This window comes from Zingiber officinale, chromosome 5A, assembly GCF_018446385.1.
Source record: "Zingiber officinale cultivar Zhangliang chromosome 5A, Zo_v1.1, whole genome shotgun sequence".
In the NCBI taxonomy this organism is placed as follows: domain Eukaryota; kingdom Viridiplantae; phylum Streptophyta; class Magnoliopsida; order Zingiberales; family Zingiberaceae; genus Zingiber; species Zingiber officinale.
In genome coordinates, this window is record NC_055994.1 from 82,370,231 (window position 1) to 82,393,718 (window position 23,488).

The window sequence follows — 23,488 nt, forward strand, 5'->3', positions numbered from 1 at the left end:
AAATACATCGTGGAAGATTTTAAGCCAGAAGACCTATAAATAATACAAATTTAAATACCATATCTAATCTTCATCACTAATTTGTAAAGAATCTAACTGTTGTTCTATCTCTTCCAATGCATCTTCAGTTTTCTAAATTTGTCAGTCTTCGATAGTTTTCTCTCTGATTTTAAACTTGATATTATATTTGAGGATGCACATGAACTTTTTTTCCTCTGGATTTAATGGGAGCATTCTCTCGATTTTTATTATTGTAGGCTTCAAAAGCTCTTATTACATCCTGTTTATTCTCGAAGGACTAGTGTATAACTTGTGTAGATACTTCTATCCAAGTGTCATAAACACTCGGCTGATGTCCAATAAAGACAACATATATTTTCCCCTATATTGATTAAATAGATCATAATAATCATGTATAAACAATATATATTAGGAATAAAGGTACTTAAAACTTTAAATGAAATGACTTACCACATGTAGCAGCTGATGTAGGGTAGATGCTATAACGTAGAGCAGCTATTGTAGGGTAGATGCTACATTATGTAGTAGCTAGTGTTGGATAGCTGCTACAAGTTATTACAGCTACCCCATTGATAGCTGATACATGTTGTAGCAGTTACAACTTAAATCGTAAAATATTAACATGTATCAAACATACGAACTATAATACTGGATATAAAAAATTAAAACTCATACAAATATAAATGTCTATTAACAATTTAGTAGCATCTAAGTAGCTAACTTAAAAAGACTTACCATCAAATGGTTTATAGAAAATGATGTTGGGCAAGTTTTTTGTAAATTATAGAACAAAAAAATGGTAAACAAATGTTATTTGGAGAAGCATTGTAGCTGCTACACCGTTGTAGTAGTTATCTGTCGAAGTAGTTGCTACAACATTGTAGTAGCTAATATTCCAAGTAGCTGTCATAATGTTGTAGTAGCTAGCTGTCTAAGTAGCTGCTACCACGTGTAGAAGCTAATTGTTGAAGTAGTTGCTACACGTTATAACACATAGTGCAGGAATTAAGACTTAAATTTAAACACCTTACGATCGAATGAAATGTGGGATCTTGAAGCTCCCCAAATTGACAAGTTTGCTGCAATTTATACAACTAAAATAAATATAAGGCATTATTTAAAATAAAAAGATGAATAACGTTGTAAGATAGTATGTTGTAGGCTTCAAAAGCTCGTATTGCATCCTATTTACTCTTGAATGACTGGTGTATAGCGACCCTAAAATGATTAACTTATGTAGATACTTCTATCTCAATGTCATGAACACTCGGCTGCCGACTAATAAAGACAACATATGTTTTGCCTTGTATTAAATATATCACTTAGAATCATGTATAAACAGTACATATTATGAATAGAGAGAATTACAACTACATTATGGAAGGTAACTTTCCAAGTAGTTATTTCAATGTGTAGTTGTTAACTTTCCAATTAGCTGCCACACATTGTAGTAGCTAATTGTTAAAGTAGCTGCTACAATGTGTAGTAGTTAGTATAAATGTTAATAATATATTAGAATTAGAGATAATTATAGATTAAAATAATTAAAATAAATTTTTATCAAATTATATACATAACAAAAATAGTTGTTACAATGATATAGTAGCTAATAGCTATTTTATCATTGTAGCTGCTACACCTTCAAAGTTGCTGCTACAACATTGTAGCAGCTAGCCGTTGACATAGTTGATGCACCTTTGTAGCAGTTACCTATCGAAGTAGCTACTACAATGTTGTAGTAGCTACCTGTCGAAGTAACTGCTACACCATTCTAGCAGTTAACATCCTAATTAGTTGCTACAAAGTTGTAACAACTAGCAATCCAAGTAGCTACTACACCATTATAGTAGTTACCTGCCGAAGTAGCAACAACAATATTGTAGCAGCTAGCCATCGAAGTAACTGTTACACTGTTATAGCAGTTACCTGTCGAAGCAGCTTCTACACCGTTGTAATAACTAGTCGTCAGTTTTGTCCGATCGATCGTATATTAGGATCGTTATATGATGCTAAGTATTCCTAAGTTCGCCTGGGCTTTGACCGATCGAGTGCATTCAGGAAGCCTTATATTCGATCAGCCTCTGTCCGACCGATCAAATATTAGGAGTTTACTAAGGTTTAAGTATCTTGAGTCCGGACGACCTCCTAATCGGTCGAGCCTCCCTGAATTTTTCCTTAGTCTTAAAGTACCGTTGCATTCGTAGATCTGATCGAGCTTGTGGTCGGCCGACTTTATCTGAGCGTCCTACTCTGGAACCGTATGGGTAGGATTTAGGAACTTTATTGCTGAGTGAATCCCCATTTCAAGTGAGGAATATTCCTCTAATTTAACTTTGACCCAGACTTTTGACTGTCACATCGCCTTAACTTTGACTGCCATGTCATCCTCCCTATCCGTTTGATAAACATTGATCATTCCTGAAACTTCATATCAACTACAGTGATCCCATGACCCCTCATCCTGTATCCCATGACCTGATTAAAAAGGGGAGTTTGACCTTGGTTCGTTCTTGCTGCACTAATCTTACCTTTTCTTTCTCTATCTTCTCCTAGGTATATTGTCGAGAGCTATGAATTCAGATTTTCTTCCTTAGGCTCAACTATTATCCGAGAAAGAGCGATCCCTAGCAGAGGTGATACAAGCTTTGGATCTTCATCGCTCACAACAACGAGAACTTGAGGTGTGTCTATCTATTGCTCATTCCCAAATTCGACTTGAGGTCGTCTTAAGGGAAAAAGCCTATTTGGACTTAGAGCAAAGGACTGCCTAACTAGATGACTTGGGATTGAAGCATGCTTCCGTGATCACCATCTTGACAAAAAAGACCCAAGCAGATGGTTGACTAATATTGCAACAGTAGCAAGATTTGGAACAGCAAGAAGATAAAATGAGGTTCTTACAAGCTGAATTAAACCGAGCCAACTCGAAGACAACCTCCCTTTCATAGACCTATGAAGGTAAGTCTCAAAAACATAGGAGGATGGAGCAAGCGTCTCATCTTTGTCTGGCTGTTATTCAGTCACATGCCCCTATCTAGGGTAGGAAGAACAATCTGGCACCTCCATGAGATATGACAAGTAAAAATTTGTCTATTCAATATATTTCTTATGGCGAATTCATAGTAAAAGGTCCAAAAGTTTTATCGCTGACTGTATGGTCATTAATGACAATACAAAGTTCTATGTTAAGTTATTATACCTTGTTGTGCTGATTCATTTATCTCTTGATTCTCTTTTCCCAAGAGAAAGACGATCTATCTTCCCAATAGATTAAATGCAATTAATGTTCCCAATCTCTCGTTAAAAATGGTAACATCCTATCAGTAACAGTTTATCTCCTTATTCCTCCTTTAACCAAATCATCTGTATTTAATGACCTCTAACTTGGAATCTTATGAACTCCAACAACTTTGCCAATAGATAAACCAACTGAATCTACTGCTTGCTCAAAAAGAAGCAACTCTTGTAGAGGCGCTGCAAGATAGAGACTTGCAATGCTCTCTTTGAAAGGAAACTGAGAAACATTGGGTAGCTACTAAGTCTTGGGTTCGTGCTGAGCTAGCCTTAAAAGCAAACGCATATTCAGATCTAGACAGTCAGAGACAAGCTAGATTGTATTGGAAGATCAAGTATGATTCAGCCATTTCCCTCGTACATCAGGAAGCGCAAGCTAAAGATGAGGTAATTGCACAACAACAGCAAAACCTACAGTTAGCCCAGGATGAATTGAGGCAAACTCAACTCATGCTTGAAGAAGAACGAGAGGGAACAAGGCAGGCAGGGCATCTCTGCCCTAGTCATGCTCGTGACGAGAGTTAAAAGAGAGATTCAATCATCCTAGAAACCTTTATATCTCTAATAATCATAGGTGTAATAGAGTTTGAAGGGATGCGGGAATGTGTTTCTGCATGTTAATCTTATCATACATTAATGAAATTCAAAATAGGAAGAATTCTAATTCCTTTTCCCGCTCGATTATTTTTCCTTAAGGCTTTTTTGGTGTTCCTATTTGTGTCTTGAGCACATATTGATTTTTGAAGATGGTCTCTTAACCGTCGAATTAGCTACTACAATATTTTAGCAGCTATCATTCCAAGTAGCTGCTACAATGTTGTAGCAGCTAACCGTTGAATTAGTTGCTACAACATTATAGCATCTATTATTCCAAGTAGTTCCTACAATGTTGTAGCAGCTAATCGTCAAATTAGCTGCTACAACATTATAACAGCTATCATTCCAAGTAGCTGTTATACCGTTATAATAGTAATAGTCGAATTAGTTGTTACAACATTGTAGCAGCTATCATTCCAAGTAGCTGCTAAACGTTGTAGCAGTTAACCATCAAATTAGCTGCTACATCATTACAGCAGCTATCATTCCAAGTAGCTGTTATACCATTATAGCAGTAACAGTCAAATTAGCTACTATAGCGTTGTAGCAGCTATCAATCCAAGTAGCAGTTAACTGTTAAAGTAGCTACTACAATGTGTAACAGCTAACTATCCAAGTGGCTACAGCCTGCAGGCATTTGTAGCAGGGGTCGACCTAACATGTTGTAGCATAAATCCTTCATTCCTTCTAATATATATTAGGATCACGGTAGGAAATTACAACTTAAAATGAAACGAATTACCATTAATTATGAAATATGGGAATTGATGATTGGGTAATTTCTTGCGAATGATATAAGAAAAAGTTGGTAAGAAAGCAGCTAGGGCTTGTTCGTTGTGGGATTTTTCATTGTACAAGTTGAAAACTAAACAATGGAGTGAAGAAAAGCTTATGATCGAGATTGGAGAGAATTTGGTAAGCAAACCAACATAGTGTATGTGTTCGGTGGTAGTTTCTCAAACTTCCAGCCAGCTCTAGAACAAACTTGCGACTGTAAGTTGTCCAAGTAGCTTGTAGTGCCTTTACTTTTGCTTGCCCGGCAGGAACATGTTGCAAGGAAGACGACGGTGAAGGAAAAGGCGAGAGAGAAAGTGGCAAGGGAAATTTAGAATTTGAAAAATTTCTCTCGCCGTCGACTTGAATAGAAGGCGAAAAGGGAGTGTTAATAAATGAAATATTATATATATACTCATATTCTTTGATTTTGTTAAAAGTTAAAATCTAGATGTTCATATAAACGACTTTCCTATTTCATGGTGGCTTGCTCATCATTTTCCATATACATGTTGCCCATTAAGGTAAACCCTAACTAAGACCTAGGTTGGATCTACCTTGTAAATGGTGCTTTTCTCGTTCAAATCCTTGCATCTTAAGTTACCTTTATATATATATATATATATATATATATATATATATATATATATATATATATATATATATATATATATATATATATATATATATATATATATAATTTTTACTTGTTTCCAATTAAGGCAAACTTGCACCAGTGACTAAGATAAGCTTTATTTTTTTTATAAAAATTCTAAGGGCACTCTGTTTTCCATTATTGTCCCTCTCCTCCCTGAGATTTGTTTTTTTTTCAAAATTATATTATTCTTTTAACCCTATCCATTTAAAGTTTTAATCAAAATTTCTATGACTCTCCTTGATAAAGAAATTACTATAGGTAAAAAATGACATCTTAGCTCCAACTGATCATATGGTTCAGCCAAGGACACGTTGAAGCGCAAAAACATACATCTTTTACGGGGTCCAGCACTAGACTAGTACAATGTGGAAGATGTACTTATCGCCTAGTCATACCTTTACGTTATGGTTGCATGTTAGTGCACGGACGACTTTCACTCCTACGAATTCTCCCATGCTCCTGCCATTCCCAAGAGGTGAGGAGTCTAGCCAAACACAAGCACATGGTTGGAACTACGTGCGAGTGAGTGGGTCGATGAGGATGTGGACCAACAAGAACCAACTTAATTTAGAGGTGGATAATAATGAAAATTATTATTATTATTAAAAAAATGAAAAAGGAAAGTCTAGGGCATAGTGTAGTCAGTAGTGTAGGGGCTCCTCTTCTTGGGAGCAAGCATGAAGAGCACATTAATGGATCCAAGAAAGGATGAGGGGGGAGAGGGGACCATGGCCATGGGAATTGTACATGTCCATTTCTAGTAAGGGGAATTATTTATAGTAAAAGGAATGATTGATGGCATGAATGGTGATGAAGTTGACTCTTTGTTGATTGGAATTTTGTGCATGTTAATTTGCATGGATCATGCATGGAATAGCGTGAAGTGATAAGAAAAGGGCGCTTCAGAATGTCGAACGTGGAATGTGAAATGTTTTTGAAAAAAAAAATTTAAAAGGCGTTTCAAAAGTTAAATCATCAAAATTAAGATGATATATATTGACATTGAACCGAATTTCAGTCCGATTTCATATGCTTCATCTCCATCTGATATTTAACTTTTATCTCCATTTTTATATTCATCAAACGATCAAATATTGATTGATATCCAAAATATATATATATATATATATATATATATGAGTATGAGTAGGAATCTATTAAATCCATCTTCATATTGGAATATGAAAATTCTCATACTCTATTATTTAATTATATTGCGTCAAAAACAAATCTTTCCACATCCTTCTCCATTCAAATAAGGTATCAAATCTTCCATTGCATTGAAAGAAGATTGTCTATCCCTAATCAAAATCACATCTCTTGTTTTCACAAAAAAAAAAAAAAAAAATCAAAAGTCCCATTAAAATTTCATTTTGAAAATATCTTTACTTCCCATGTTATTATAGAAGTTATAATTAATTACTACAATATAAAAAAAACTACGGGATAGTTAGTGTAATGTGTAACACTTAATATAATATTGTAGCAATACTAGAAAATTGTTATATTTTTCAAGTGATTTTAAATAATTTAAAATATTGTTGATAAAGTTTAAATAATTTTGATAAAATTGTTGATAAAGTTTAAATAATTTTGATAAAATTGATAAAAGAATATTTTGATCTAATAATGTTCAAATTTATGATTTATGATAAAATAGTTAATTTTTTATATTATAAGTAAGTTTTAAATGATGTAGTAGATATTGTTAGCTGCTGCATCAACGTTGAATAAGAGATTTGTTTGGATAAAATATATGATTGGGTGTTTTTTTAACTTAAAAAGGACTTCTGTTTTGTTTATGATATGTATTATTTGTAATGTCCTTTTAATTTTTGTTCAATGTTTTTCATAAATTTCATAGAAATTATCTAAAAATATTACAAGGATATTCATCTTATTTTTAATATTTAAAATATTCTTTTTGAAATAAATATAGTACATTTAAACTTGAGGGCATGTTTAATATATATATCCTACTCACTTAGCACCCAGTGTTAATTTTTTAAAAAAAATAATAATATTTTTTTAAAATATTAATAATATTTTTTAAAAATAATAATAAATTTTTTAAGATTTAAAATTTAGAATTTAAACTAACAGAAGTGCTTTTTTTAAAATAATTTAATACTAGGTGCCCATAGATAGATAAGTATGATAACAAAACATACTTTCTAAATATAGAGAGTTTAATTACCTTACACACTCATTCCTGAGTACCATGTGAGCACCTAGTATTTTTTTTTTTAATTTTCATTTTCTTTATTCTAAATATTAAATCCTAAGTTTAAAATAAAAATTAACCCTAGATGCTCATAGAATGCTATGAGTGTAAGATAACATTTCACGGGTGTTATGTTGCCCGACTCCGTCCATAACTAAATGTATTTTTGGACACACATCCAAATACATTTTAGGTGTCTTGCGCACTTAGTCACTGACGGAGTCGAACACGAGGAGATAGGTAGACTAATAAATTCACACGTGTCAAACTAAACTAGTGACAAAATTATTCTCCTAGTTTAATTAAAATATTAATTCAACAAATGGAATTTACTTTATTCCACATTTCTAGCACCCTTAAAAAAATTATTTTTCTAAAAAATAATTACCTAACCACTCGAATAGAATTTATATTTATTTATTTTTTAAATAAAATAACAAGGAATAATGTTGAGGTTGGATTTTTTCATTTTTTTAACATTAAATTATGATATATCACAGGTCAAATGTGATATATAAATCCGTTATAAGTTATAATAATTATGATCATAATTATTATAATATAAAGTAATTTGACTGATATGTAATTAATAGTTTTTCCTGTAGTATTAAAATAAAGATATGTAAATAAAAAAACGGAAATAAAGGGCGTACTTTTGAATTTTGCCAAAAAAAAAACAGATTAAATTATTTCTCGAAGACAAAAGTCACGAGATCAATCCTGGTCCGTTGGATCCCCATCATGCAGCCCCCTCCACATTTCTTGTTGGCTTTCACCATCGCCACAGAAAAGTAGTAGCAGAAGCGGAGGCTCGTAAGAAAGAGACAAAATCCACGTGGCACTCATTTTAATTCTTATTATCAATTATTTCCTTTTATTTATTTATTTTTCTTTCTTTCCTTTTCTTTATGGTTATCGCCGCTTCTCTGCCTCTCTCCTGTTCTCTTCCCTCTTCTTTCTTCCTTCTTCTCGGGATCGGCATCGCCTCTTCCGCTTCTTCTACCTCTCTTGCCCCCAGAAGAAGAACCGCTGCAAAATCGCTGCTTTTTTTTTTTTTTTGTTGGCTGTTTCCCCCTTCTATATATCGATCGCCATTCCCTCTCCTCTACTGTCCACCACGCGACCTGGCCCTCAAAGTTTGGGTCTTGATGGAGGTCGGAGGGTTGTGGAGTTGAAAGTTTGGTTTTGCTGCAAAATCGTTACTTTTTGGCTGTTTTCCACTTCTATATATCGATCGCCATTCCCTCTCCTCTGCTCTCCACCACGCGACTGCGCCCTCAAAGTTTGGATCTTGATGGAGGTCGGAGGGTTGTAGAGTTGAAAGTTTGATTTTGCGGATTGGCGCATGCACGAATGGTGGATTTCCGGCACAAGGAGTCGGATCGGGAGTTCCGGCACCGGCTCGAGGAGTTGCTTCCGCGCCCCCGCCGCGGGGACGCGTGCGCCGACGAGGAGGCGGACGAGGCTGGCCCCGGCGGGGGCGAGGGCGAGAGCGTCGACCAGATCGCCCGACGCCGCCGGAGATCGGACCTCGAAGGCGACGACCTCGCCGAGACCTCGGCCGCCGCCAGGCGGCATGATCGGATCTTGAGCCGCTGGGCGGCGCGGCAGGCGGAAGAGATAATTATCAATAACATTGAGCGGAGGAATCGGGAGTCGGAGCTCATGGCGCTCGCGCGCCTCCACGCCGTGTCGATGCTGGACGCCTCCTTCCTCCGCGAGACGCGACGGGCGCAGTCCTCCGTCGAACGCCCCGTGTCCGCCAGGGCGCCACCCTCAGTTTTACAGAGGTGGCGCGAACTCGAGGGCGAGTCGGTAGCTAGGGAGCGGAGGAGACCCACTCCGTCTCCGACTGACGTAAACATCAATGAGCGTGATGAGCCAGAGAGCCATGGATCTCTGGTGCTAAGAAATTTATCGGTTGTTGCTAGCGTTAGCAACGATATTGAGGATCAGGGTTTGAGCAGAGAGCATTCCCTTGGCATTAGAGATGGCGGGGTTAGAGAGAGGGAGAGGGTAAGGCAGATTGTTAGTGGTTGGATGACGGACATTGCCATGGAAGACACTGCTTCACAAATTTTTCCAGGAAGTGGTAGTTCAAGTAGTCCAAGGAGTGAGTGGGTTGGTGAGAGAGAGCGTGAGAGGGTAAGATTGGTGAGGGAGTGGATGCAAACTGTGAGCCAGCAGAGGGATGTTCGTGCTAGCAGGAGGGAGGAGCAGGAGAGGGGTGAATCAGTCTCAAGTCGTGAAGGTCCTGAACCCACCCGGAGGAACTTGCTGAATATCAGGGGAAGACTGGCTCGCCATGATTTGGTCATGAGAAATGTCCGGGAGAGAGAAAGGGAGCTTCAGGAATTGTCTGAGCGGCGGCCCGTTTCACATTTCTCTCATCACAGTCGGATACAGGTCAGAATTTGGAGTTCATTCATGATTTGCCTTTAATTTTGAAGTATTGGATGTCAATCAACATGGATAGTTTTTAATTGAGCAATGCCTCCATTCTTTTTTTATATATTGCATTCAATATATGTCTTCTATGATGAAGCTAAGTTATGTAGAAAGCCTGTGGACATGGTTTTCAATAGCTTTGCACCATATTGTGTTGGTGCTATAGTAGCCATTGCGATTGTCATTACGTTTGCTAGCTATAGTGATGTTCCTTCATTATTGTCGGGTATGCTATTGTAAATCAACCTCATAACTGCCATGTCCTCTCTTCTAGGATTCATTCTTTTTTTTTTTCATTCTCCAATTCTTGTTGCATTGATTGTTTTTGTTCAGATCTTGCATGGAGGAGTTCTCTTTTCCTTTCATGAAATTAACAGTAAGTTTTCTTAGGTGTTTTCTTCCTAGAGTTGCAAACATTTTGACTCCTTATCCACTAAAACACTGTATTTGAGTTGCATTTTTTTAATTCGACTTTGGAAACAAGGTCTTTGAGTGTGAGTCGGACAAGCTTTGGTTTCTTCATGCAATTAAATACAGAGTAATTCTAGATGGTTTTCCCAACTTAACAGCTTCATCCTTTACTTTGTAATATAACTAATAATGGACTAATAGGTAAAGTCATCATCTTAGTGGCCCCTCCAGGGCAGCCCCACAAAGGGGATAAATCACGGGGGCATTTTCCCTAACGCAACAACCCTTTTATTAATCGACTAATAGGTAATTTAAGGGAGTTGAGAGAGAGAGAGAGAAAATATTTGGTTGGATTACATAAATTATCACGGCATTTTGTGAAGTACCATGATTCACTAGGAGGGAGGGAGACCATGGCCGGATTAAGGTGTGATGATGAAGGCAAGGGAGGTTGCTGTCATATCAATCGAACAGATGGTCTTTTAAGGGGATTGAAAGAAGAAAATACTTGCCATTGTTTTACTTGCTTTGACTCCAAGATGGGAGTGATAAAATTTTATTATTCTCGATAAAAGGAATCATTTACAACAACGTAGTACAAGGTTCAGAATATTGTTCTGAACTAATTTTAGTTCAGAAATTGATTTTGAACCTGTGACATCTTGTGCCAACACACTGTATTGGTTGAGCTTAGGTCAACCATGCTGATATGGGCATATTGTGGAGGGAGGGACTCAACCATTTAGGGAGAAGAAGAGAAATAGGATATAGGTGAAAAAAGGATGGGGAAGGAGAAGCATGCCTGTTGACGCAATGACGCCATTGCCACCTTGTTAACTGGCAGTTGAAGATACTTGCCGTTCTTCCCAGCCACTAGAAACACGTTCTCAGACCTTCCTCTATCCTTCCCTGCTGAGATAGTCATCAGATAGTTACCGGCAGTGTGGAATAGCTTTTAACATGGTGCTATGTTCTGGCAATTAGCAGCATTACTGTGTGGGAGTGGAGCAAGACATCATGCTAGAAGTTCTAGAGAGAGAATTCCAAAATAAAAAACTATGTTTTTATATAAGACATAAAGATAACACCTAATGACAAACTGTATTGGGACTTGAACCTTCATTATCACTCATATAGTTATTAACTCTAACAAAGAGAAGTATCAGGAGCCTTGAGCTCTTTTTGACCAACATGAGAAAACCTAGTTTTCAGATTTGAATCACTACAAAGAAATATTTATATAAACTGTTGATTCATTTTATGCTCCAAAACCAATGGGGATGTGATTGTAATTATTTGATGAAGAAATTTGTAAGCATAAATTTGAGACTGTGCCCTGATTGATGCCTTTGGTCTTGTTGTATTAAATCATCAGTTCTGAATTTATGATGGTTCATGCCATGGTATATCCTCGTGTTGGCAAAGTCTATATTTCAGGTTGCATGAGATTTAAACTTAGTGTACATGCTAGTTTTCATAATGGAAACTTTCTTGTGGAAACAAGAAAAGTAGGAGTTTTTCTAGAACATAAGAGTTTTCAAAAAATATTTTTAATTTTAATTTTCTTTCGATTCTAGGCATAATTTCATGTTTAGTTTTTTTACCTCTGATAGATGAGGCTCTTCTCTTCGTATATCCATTATTTATTACTGTCAGTGACTTAGAAAAGTTTGCCAATATTAAACAGAAATTATGTTTCTGCCTGAATATTACTGGTGCAATACAACAGTTAGTTCTGCGAGTTACAGGTTCGATATTTGAACTGCGAATTTATTAAACTCAGCAAATATTTTTAGTTTATATGCAGATGAAGAGCGATGCAACTTTGAGCTTGCAGCATTTGTCAAGTCTGACAATGTAAAAAAAACTTAATACAACAGTGTAGTATTGAACTGATATACCTGCTCTAGTGTAAACTGTAAAGAACTTCAAGGTCTTAAACCCAGATCTTATACTTCTATTTACAATGGATGTTATTCTTTATGCTGATTTCTTGGGTCCTTTACTTTCTTTATTTTTCTTTTGACTGATTTCAAAACTAAATGAGAACCATCTTCCAGTCTGTTCTTCGAGGTAGATTCTTACGCATTGGTGGTTCCATTGAGAATCGTCAACGACATTCAGTTGTAGCTGGAGAAATAAGTCACCTTAGACAACATCATCCTGTATCTGGCTTTAGGTATGTTTGATACTTGTTTAGATTACATTTCATTCTTTTGAACATGCAACAACTAAATTCAATATTTTTCTAGTGCTACAATATTAGCAACTATCGGAGCTGATCCAGTAGTTCTCAAGGATAAAACTTTTCTGGTGTTCGTGATATATTTTGTTCCCAAATTTGTTCTAAGTGGCATTTGTGTCTACTAGATTTAGTGGGTAACTCTTTATGAGATCAACAACAAATTTTTAGCAAGAAGGGTTATATTGAGTAGAACTTGATTTTAGATGTGGACAAGTATTTAACTGGTGCTTAATTTGGATTTGTGTTGAACTTTTCAACTACCTGATTGCTCCTTCCACATAGCTGTTAAGCTTCCCTAAAAAAGAAAGCAGCTCAGTTTCTGTTTTAGGAATTCTTCTTTGTTGTGGAAAAAATGTGGATATTAGTAACTGAATCTGGTACACAAAATGATTACGAGACAGGGAAAGTTCTCTATTTAACAAGAATGACTCTTTTGGATAAGAAACAGTTTCTTTAAACTGCCTGAAAGAAATATTTATCTGATTTGATTCTATATCACATATCATGTATATGTATGCATATAATTGCCATTAAAAATATGTTAACCTCTAGTTCTAGGGAAGGATTTCGCCTTCAGAATGATCTTACTACAACACCTCAAGCAAGAAGCCAATATGTTGATGACAGCAGAAATGAATCCTCTCCTTCAACAGAATCTGGGCTATTGGATGAGATACCTGATCAATTCCAATCTCAAAGTATCCATCAAACAACAGAGGTGAATTTAGAAGTTCGCACAGAGAGTAGGACACACAGCAGTGATATGAGTTGGATAGATTCTGGAGTTCAGGAAGATGAACGGCTAGAGGCTGATACAGAAAATGAGCAAACTGGCCGGCAACAGACTCTTGAAGTTGGGCACAGTGTACAGCAAGATGACCCTGCAGAAGAACCTGACAGGGACTGGCAGGAACATGCAGACCAGGAGTGGCCTCATGAAACTCATGAAGATGATGGTCAAGATGACCATATTCTGGAGGCACATGAGAATTGGCATGATGATAATTCCCAATTAACTGAAACAAACTGGCAAGATAGACCTTTGCACTCTTTTAGCAGTCAACATTCATTTCCTGATGTAACAAATAGATTTATATCTGGGGATGATGATAGCGTGTACAATGTGGAACTTCAGGAACTCTTAAGCAGGTACTCACTGGTATTCGAATGGACTTCGGTATGGAAGTTCCCTTTTTAACCTCTTTTCATATATGCTGCAGGAGGAGCGTGTCTAATCTTCTACACAGTAGGTTCCGTGAAAGTTTAGACCAATTGGTACAGTCATATATTGATAGACAGGGACAGGGGCAGGGGCAGGGGCATGAACCATTTCAGCGGGGCATGCAAGGAATGCCTAACCGTGAGTTGCCAGAAGACGATCAGCAACGCCAAACAGATGATGTGGTTCAAGGCCAACAAGCTTCTGCTAGACCACCACATGGTGCACAACCGCCACGGCCACCTCCTCCACCCCCATTGCCATTATGGCACCGCAGTTGGAATCGTCCGAGCATTCGCCGGTCTGAAATTGTAAGCTAGATCTCTTAGTCTAGTGATTTTTAGCATGAATTAGAAATTGCCTCATTTCACTATTGTGGTGCGATTAGCAGGGTGGAATCAGAAAATAGTTCATTCCCTTCATGATTCTGTTCCAATATTGGTCAGAAGAATCAGACCAGACGAAATGGGTCAAATATAGAATAAATGCTTTTACTAACTATACCATTCCATTGTAGCCAAACAAACCAATGAAATAAGACCATTCACTTATCATTCTATTCTAATTACAATTCCATTTCAGTACATTTCACTTCACTAAAAGCATCTTTAGTTCCAACCTTGAAACTTTCATAATCTTTCTATAATTCCATGTCTGAAGTTGTTTTAATTTATTGGTGCAGGAATGGGATATCATTAATGATCTGAGGACTGACATGGCTAAGCTTCAGCAAGTGATGAGCCAGATGCACAGTATGTTAGAGGCATGCATGGATATGCAATTAGAGTTGCAGCGTACAGTTAGACAAGAGGTTTCAGCAGCACTTAACCATTCTGTAGGATCACATGGTCAGTAGCTTCTTTTCAGCAATACACCCGCTCTCTTTGATCTTAAACTTTAGACAATGCTTCAAATCTACATTTAAATTTTTCTCGGCTACATTTTTGTAGAAATCAGTTTGTCGTATTACCAGCTTACATTACTTTTATTCAGGAGACAGCCAGCACTTACTAATTGATGGCACAAACTGGAATCATGTCAAAAAAGGGATTTGTTGCGTCTGCTGTGATAATCAAATTGACTCTCTTCTTTACAGGTTAAAATTTTCTATCGATTGTATCATTGTTATCGACCTTTTTTTTCACATTCCTTTGTGACATCCAGATGTGGACACATGTGCACCTGTTCACGATGTGCGCATGAGTTGGCTCGAGATGACGGCAAGTGCCCGTTGTGCCGCGCGCCCATTGTCGAGGTGATTCGAGCCTACTCGATAGTGTAGGTATGATTAACAAGATAGAAAATGAAGATGGGGGGAGCCATTAGTAGTTTTACTGACCGGGAGATTCTTGGATGCATCGAAGATGTATCGATCGATCGATGGTGGTTGTTCTACCAGGTTTAGCGAAATGTTAACATACTTAGAAATGTGGGGACTGTTGAGTGTACTTGTAAATGGCACCTTCTTCCTCTCATCATTTATGTTTAATAATGCAATTAAATTGGCGATTTGTATCAATTTCCATTTGAAGTTAGATTATAACTATTTGCAAGCTTACTTTGAAATGATCTTTGAGTTAACATTCCCGAATTAGGGATGATGATATGGGAAAAAGAGTATTTGGTTTGTATTTTTTTTTCCTTCATTTTTTAAAATTTAAAATGTGAAAATTTATTTAGGGTTCAGTAGATTGAACTATTTATAAAGTAAATTGTAATAATAATGATTTGTTTGGTTCATGATTAATACTATATTATAATAAAATAAATAAAATATAGAAGAAATAGATTATATTTACATGATAATACCATATTAAATAATATATAATCCTGTCCGAGAGTGGAGGCGATGAGCGCTGAGAGAACGTGATACTCTTGTTGATCATGCGTGGACTTCGAATAGGGTGAACTTGCAACCACAATAATGTCAATGCTAAGCCAGGGAGGGGTTCCCCAGCGATGGCCCTCCGACGCTGAAGTCAGTCTTCGGCGATGTATAAGTAAGGAGGCGGAGAAGCAAAGTAACAGTGTAGCTATAGTAGAAATTATGCATACCTCCGTTGAACCTTGGTGCTCCTTATATAGGACTACCGGGAGCACGCATGCATGTTTTTCGAGACGTGCACGCTTCTCAAATCTTTCTCTGAAAAGACATGTCAGGAAAGCGTCTCTGACACCATACCTCAATGACCCGAGCATATCTCTGACATGAAAGTGGAAGCTCCCATCGTACGATCCTCTGCCCGGCCATGCCGCCAACCATACCGTCCGTCGATGACACGAGTTCCCACAAGGATATCGGCTAATCCACCTTTTGTCTGTTAGTGGGCCGAGTGGGATGGCCGCTCAGCCAGCCCTCAACCGTCCGGGTGTCTAGCCCTTGGGCCGAGTGGGTTGGTTGCTCGGCTAACATTCCACTGTCCGAGTTTCGCTGTTGTGTCGCGATATATCTGAGTGTGACTGCTTGATTGTGCTCCCATTTCTCCGGTTCTGAGGTTCGACTTAAGTCCGAGCGAGCTGGCCACTCGGCGTGTGCCTCGCCGGCACATGGTTTTCTGAGCGTCGGAAGCTCGGTATGCGACCAAGCTGTGGTAACATTGGGTTGATATCAGCCTGGCTATCCTTCGCCCCGGTCAGACAAGTCGGTTGTCAGACTGGCCAGCGATACAGGGGCGTTGATCGCCTAAGCTTTGACTTCCACAGTAGCAACGACCCTTTGAGGGGTGGGCCCTTATCACCGGATCACACATGCATGTGCCTCCCCCTCAAGTCTAGTCGAAGAAGGCTGCAGGTCCGACTAACTGGACAAAAAGAAGCATAGAGATCAGTTGGCTGATCGACCATCATATTGGTAGAACTCCGATCGGTTTGTCAAGGAGTGTTAGTCGGCCACGAGACCGACCCTTGTAGCCGATCGGTGCTCTAAGTATTTGCACTTGGGATTTCTCCTCCAGTGTTCTCGGATGTGTGCGGTCAATGCTGACGTCACCAGAATCTCTTTGAAATTCATGCAGATCACCTCCATTAAGGCCGAGCACACACTCATTAAATGCAAGCCAGTGAGGGAATGCCACGCGTCCCTACCGCAGTCGCCGCACGCCCGAAGCGACAAGCTTTGACACAACGTCTGACGGTTTGAATTCGACGGCTGGATCTACGTGTAGGCGTCGGTTCGACCTAGGGTTTCCGGTAGGAAATTCAAAGTCAGAACCGGACAGTCCGATGACAATCAAATGTTATATTTATGATATTATATGTGCTAACTTTTGTTTTGCATGATATGCTGGTGTTTTGGGTCTAACATGTCTTGTAGGTACAAAAGAACAAGGTTAAGCATCGGATGAACAGTGTCCGAGGCGCCTCCATGGAGCATGGAGGTGCCTCGGGTGCAAAGAAGTGAAGTTTGCGCACAACACTACTTGGAGGCGCCTCAAAGGAGCTTGAGGCGCCTCGAACTGCATGGAGGCGCCTCAGACTGGCCATGGAGGCGCCTCAAGTAGGATAAGATGTGATCGTTTCTTCGCTCATCCGCGCGGCTGACTCGCATAGTCTAAGGCGCCTCGGAGTGGCTTCAAGGCACCTCCAACAGCCTATAAAAGGCTATCTCGAGGCAGCAGCTACAACATCACCTTCCAAGACATCTTTGAGTTGTATACTGCCAACGAGACAATCCGACTGAGCCACGACGAGTCCCCGACGACCCAGAACTTCGAGATTTCTATTTTTGAGTTGTCGGTATAGTTTCTTTTATTGCATTTACTGTAATACTAAATTGTACACTTTACGATATTATAGTTGTTGCCCACCGAAAGTGATCAACGATCGCGGGCCTTGGAGTAGGAGTCGCTCAAGGCTCCGAACTAAGTAAACCCTTGGTGTCTTCTGTGTTTGTGCTTATTTCTTTTAATCTTTCCGCTGCTTTATTCTGAACGAGTTTTACGAATCCGAAACGAGTGAAAGCCACGAGCGCTATTCATCCCCCCTCTAGCGCTTCTCGATCCAATAATTGGTATCAGAGCGGGGTTGCTCTGAATTGATACAACTACCGTTCGAGCATTTTTTTTCGTCGCTTTCTCGTTCTTATAGGGTAAAAATAAAACCTTACGCCTTCGTTTTTTCCCTCCAAAATTAATTTCGAAAAATTCATTGTCATCTTTTCACCATTGGTCCATATTAGCAAAATATCACGTTTTCAAAAATTTGAAATAATATTTTTTATATATTTTTTAAATATTTTATTATTATTTTTTCCCAAAATTAGTTACTTGTTATCTTTATCCCTCTCTCGCACTACTAATCCAGAATCAAGTCCTGGGACCAGTTGTTTTTCTCTTTTTTAGTGTGTAGGCTTTTTAAATAGCCCTTCAAGAAGGATTTAGCACAGTCCATCTGCCACTTTTCTCCGGCGAGGACTTTGCCTATTGGAAGAACCGAATGGAATACCACCTCAAGACACAAGTCGAGATGTGGATCATTATCCAGACCGATCTCGAGCTTCCACGCGACGGCACCGAAGAACTCGTCTCATGCATCAACTGGGATGCTAGCATAAAGAAAAAGGTGGAAGTTGATGCCAAAGCGACTTGCATGCTACAATGCGGCCTTTCAAAAGAAGAACTCAACAGAGTTAGACCATTCTCAAGTGCAAAAGAGTTATGGAACAAACTAATCGAGCTGCACGAGGGCACCTCCGATGCTAAAGTAAGTAAGCGCGACTTAATTTTCAATAAATTATACAATAGTAAAATGCAAGAAGGTGAGATGGCTAGCCAGCTCCATGCACGCATCCAGGACCTACTCAATGGGCTTCATGCGATCGGCCAAAGGGTGGAGAACAGGGACATCATAAGGTATGCCTTAAACGCCTTTCCAAGAAATATCTTGTGGGCATCCATGGTAGATGCTTACAAGGTTTCCAAGGATCTTTATTCTATTAAATTAGATGAAATGTTTTCTGAATTTGAGTTGCATGAGCAGATTAATGCACACCCGGTCGAAAAGGGTATAGCTTTTGTTGCATGTACTAGCAGAACGTGCGAACCGACATCAAGGCGCAAAACCAAACCCGAGTCCAAAGACGAATCAAACACAGAGGACGAAGACGAAGTTACTTCCAAATTGATAGAGCTCATACGGAAGATATGCAAGTCAAAAAAGGTGACTCAAACGAACACAAAGGACAAGACTAGAGTCACTTGCTACGGCTGTAACTAGAAGGGGCACTACAAGCCGGACTGTCCAAATCGAAAGCAACAAAGGAAGAAGGCGTTGCAGGCAACTTGGTCTGAATCATCAGATGAATCCCAGTGCGACGAAGAAGAATCGACAAGCTTCCTCACGTTGCCAGTACAAGTAAACCTTGACGAAACCGAGAGTGAGTCAGACACCGAGTCCGAGCGAAGCCACGGATCCGCATCCATTTCCGAAGGACCGAACCTCACTGTAAGTGCCCTACTCACCGAAACCCATTTAGATTAATTGTAAAAATTAGTAACTTGTTAAAAAAATTGGCAAAATCCAACATCCGGGTCAAGTGGCTCCAAAAGGAAGTAACAACCCTTAAGGAAGCGACTGAATCGAGTTCTTTAACTAAGCAAGTTCAAATTGGAATTTCAACTGAAGTCCAACAACTTGAGGAAGAAAATTTCAAATTGAAAACTCAAATTAAAGAATTCAAGGACACGTTGGAACGGTTCACCATGGGTTCCAAGAATCTGGATCTGATTCTTGGAAAACAGCGAGTCGTTTACAACAAGTCCGGACTTGGATTCAAAACTAAAAGTAAGTATAAATCATATCTATCTCTAGTAAATAGATATAATAGAAACATAATTCAAGCATGGGTCCCCAAGTCAAACTTGGTTAATCAATTTGGATCTGGCCACTATTGGGTCCCCAAGGATCAGATCCATTTCCTTGATAGACCATATCGAGGCTATGATCCAGGGGGAGCTAATAGAAAAATTATCTCAATAGATAGATAAAATTGATTGATGCTTGTTTATTTATTTTCCTTACATGCTTAGACTAGGATAGCTTAAGGATCTAAGCGTAATTTACACTTGCTAGTTAAATCTAGGAGTTTCAAAAAGAAAATTAAATATATATTTCTTTGAGCGATTCTGTCTAGGAAGGGGTGGATGATCTCATACCCAAGAAGGCGTAGAGTCTCGCCCTGACCTGAGAATCAATCATGGAAAGACATTTAATTGACTAATTGGAAACTCTAAGTTTAACTCAAATGTAAATTAATTCTTACAAATAACCTAAATTAAAGATAATCATCTCACAAAATTACTTAAGATTACCTGATTGATAATTTAGAATCGGGTGAGATGGATCTACGTTCAAATAAGTTCAAAATATTCAAAAATTTAATCAAATTTAATTAAAATCAACTAAACTCAATCAACCTTTATTTTAAAAATCCTTTAAAAATTATTTGAAAAATCTTTTAAAAACCATTTTTAAAATCTTTTAAACATAATTTAAAAATTAAGTAAAATTCTTTAAAAATCATTTGAAAAATCTTTTAAAAATCTTTTAAAAATCATTTGAAAAATCCTTTAAAAATCATTTGAAAAATCTTTTAAAAATTATTTTTAAAAAAATCTTTTAAAAAACATTTGAAAAATCTTTTAAAAACCATTTTAAAAAAATCTTTAAAAAATCATTTGAAAAATCCTTTAAAAATCAATTGAAAAATCCATTAAAAATTATTTGAATTTTTTTTTAAATCATCTTAAAAATTCTTTAAAAATCATTTGAAAAATCTTTTAAAAATTATTTGAAAGTTCTTTAAAAATCATTTTAAAAATCCTTTAAAAATCATTTTAAAATTCTTTAAAAATCATTTGAAAAATATTTTAGAAATTATTTGTAAAATTATTTTAAAATAAATTTGAAAATATTTTTAAAAAATTTATTTTAAAATTCTTTTGAAAAAATCATTTTAAAAATCATTTAAAAATTATTTTAAAATTCTTTAAAAAAAATCATTTTAAAAATTCTTTAAAAATCATTTGAAATTTTTTTAAAAAAATTATTTTAAAAATTCTTTAAAAATCATTTGAAAAATGATTTTAAAAATTCTTTAAAAAATTATTTGAAAAATCATTTTAATTCTTTAAAAAAAATTATTTGAAAAATCATTTTAAAAATTCTCCAAAAAATTATTTAAAAATTCCTGTGAAAATCATTTCTAAAACTTATTTTAAAATCCTTTGAAAATTATTTCTAAAACTTATTTTAAAATTCTTTGAAAAATTAGTTCAAAAACTTATTTAAAAAAATTCACTTAAATCTTTCAAAATGCTTTGAAAAATCTTTTAAAAGCATACTTTTGAAATTATTTGAAAATTTTAAAAATTATTTCTCACACTTAAATTTTAAAATCCTTGAAAAAATTGTGATTCCAAACTTATGGAAAATTTTCTAACTTAGCTAAACATTTACAAGAAAACTTATTTTAAAAGAGCTAAGGGGGTGCTTGGTTGGAGGGAATGAGAGTGGGGAATGGGAAAGGGATTGAAAGTGGATGTTTGGTTGGGAGGATTAATGGTGGGTCCCATGGATTCATTACCCCAAACATGGGAATGAACCATTCCCTAGCAAAAGGAGGGGAATGGGAAACCCCCCATTCCCATTCCCCACTTCTATCAATCTCATTCTCATTCACATTCCCTTATGTGAACCAAGCACCCCCTAAGTGTTTATTTCTATACTCATTTTTCTCTCTTATTTATTTTGATATATGGCAAAGGGGGAGAGTATAAGAAAATTAAAGAAAATTCAAAACAAAAAGAAAATTTTTGTTAAGGGGGAGCTTCTATTAAAGGGGAGCTTTGTATGTGCTTATGTTTTATTTATGCTTGTGCTTATTTTATCATTATTGCATATTTTTACTTAACTTTGAATTTCGGTTGCCATAATAAAAAAGGAGGGGATTGTTGGTGCGGGAAGCATCCGACAAACGAACTCAAGTTTTGATAATGGCAAAGGGATTCAAAGTTAAGTTTAATTGTTATCTAATGTGTATGATTGAGTGTTTCAGGAAAGTCCTAGCTGCGGTTAGACAAGGGGAAAACCCTAGGAGGTAGTAACCCTAGGTCATAGGGGGTGGTAACCCTATGCAGAAAGTCTAGGCGGGTCGGAGCTTCGGGCAAAAATCCTAGGGGCGATGACCCTAGGTTGAAATCCTGGTGTCGCAAACCGGGTAGAAGTCTGGACGGGTCGTGGACTGGACGTCCAGCATGAAGACCAGAAGCAACGGACGCTGAGCAAAGGTAAACTCTCCTGAGTGGAGTAGGTGAGGACGCGCTCCCAGGAAGAGGGAGCAGTAGACGTCGGTTCGACCTAGGGTTTCCGGTAGGAAATCCAAAGTCAGAACCGGACAGTCTGATGACTGTCAAACTTTATATTTATGATATTATATGTGTTAACTTTTGTTTTGCAGGATATGCTTGTGTTTTGGGTCTAACATGTCTTGCAGGTACAAAAGAACAAGGTTAAGCCTCGGATGAACAGTGTCTGAGGCGTCTCTATGGAGCTTGGAGGCGCCTCGGGTGCAAAGTGAAGTTTGCGCACAACACTACTTGGAGGTGCCTCAAAGGAGCTTGAGGCGCCTCAGACTGCATGGAGGCGCCTCAGACTGGCCATGGAGGCGCCTCAAGCAGGATAAGATGCGACCGTTTCTTCGCTCATCTGCGCGGCTGACTTGCATAGTCTGAGGCGCCTCAGAGTGGCTTCAAGGCGCCTCCAACAGCCTATAAAAGGCTATCTCGAGGCAGCAGCTACAGCATCACCTTCCAAGACATCTTTGAGCTGTATACTGCCAACGAGACAATCCGACTGAGCTACGACGAGTCCCCGATGACCCGGAACTTCGAGATTTCTATTTTTGAGTTGTCGGTATAGTTTCTTTTATTGCATTTACTATAATACTAAATTGTACATTTTACGATATTATAGTTGTTGCCTACCGAAAGTGAACAATGATCGCGGGCCTTGGAGTAGGAGTCGCTCAAGGCTCCGAACCAAGTAAACCCTTGGTGTCTTCTGTGTTTGTACTTATTTCTTTTAATCTTTCCGCTGCTTTATTCTGAACGAGTTTTACGAATCTGAAATGAGTGAAAGCCACGAGCGCTATTCACCCCCCTCTAGCGCTTCTCGATCCAACAAATTCAATCAAGTTGACTTTTCGTTCAGGCCCTCTGCTCCGGTGCTGCTCACCTCGGTTCGGGTCTTTCGCTCCGGCTCCGCTCGCTTGGGTGATTTCAGCTAACCGAAATAAGGCTCACCCGAACTCAATTTCGACCTTTTCGAGCAACCTTCCGCTCCGGCTTCTCGTCCCTCAGAAACGTCGCGCGCCTCCTTCTCATCCGCCCGTGTACTCTTTCGTAGCACCTCGTACCTCAGATGCACCTAGCCCGTCGACTCCCTCCCGTGCCGTCCTTCTCACTAGCTGCGTCTTTTGCTCGACTCCCTGTACTCCTAAGTTCCTACACACTTAGACACAAGGTTAAAATCACGAAAGGACCTAACTTAACTTGTTGATCACACCAAAACAACCTTGGGGTTCCAACAATCTCCCCATTT

General features: G+C 38.0%; 1 protein-coding gene across 2 annotated transcripts; it reads left to right on the forward strand.

Moving 5' to 3' along the window:
- The first annotated feature begins 8,491 nt into the window (after positions 1-8,491).
- On the forward strand, positions 8,492-15,449 carry LOC121980752. 2 transcript variants are annotated; one of them, XM_042532946.1, is made up of 7 exons: positions 8,492-9,974; positions 12,488-12,606; positions 13,231-13,821; positions 13,893-14,202; positions 14,574-14,739; positions 14,885-14,987; positions 15,056-15,449. In XM_042532946.1, the coding sequence occupies exons 1-7, from the start codon at positions 8,922-8,924 to the stop codon at positions 15,171-15,173; spliced, it is 2,460 nt and encodes an 819-aa protein (XP_042388880.1). In that variant the 5' UTR covers positions 8,492-8,921; the 3' UTR covers positions 15,174-15,449. The 2 variants fall into 2 exon arrangements, with proteins under 2 accessions (XP_042388880.1, XP_042388879.1); XM_042532945.1 differs by having other exon boundaries at positions 8,493-9,974; positions 13,225-13,821.
- Positions 15,450-23,488: the final 8,039 nt, after the last annotated feature.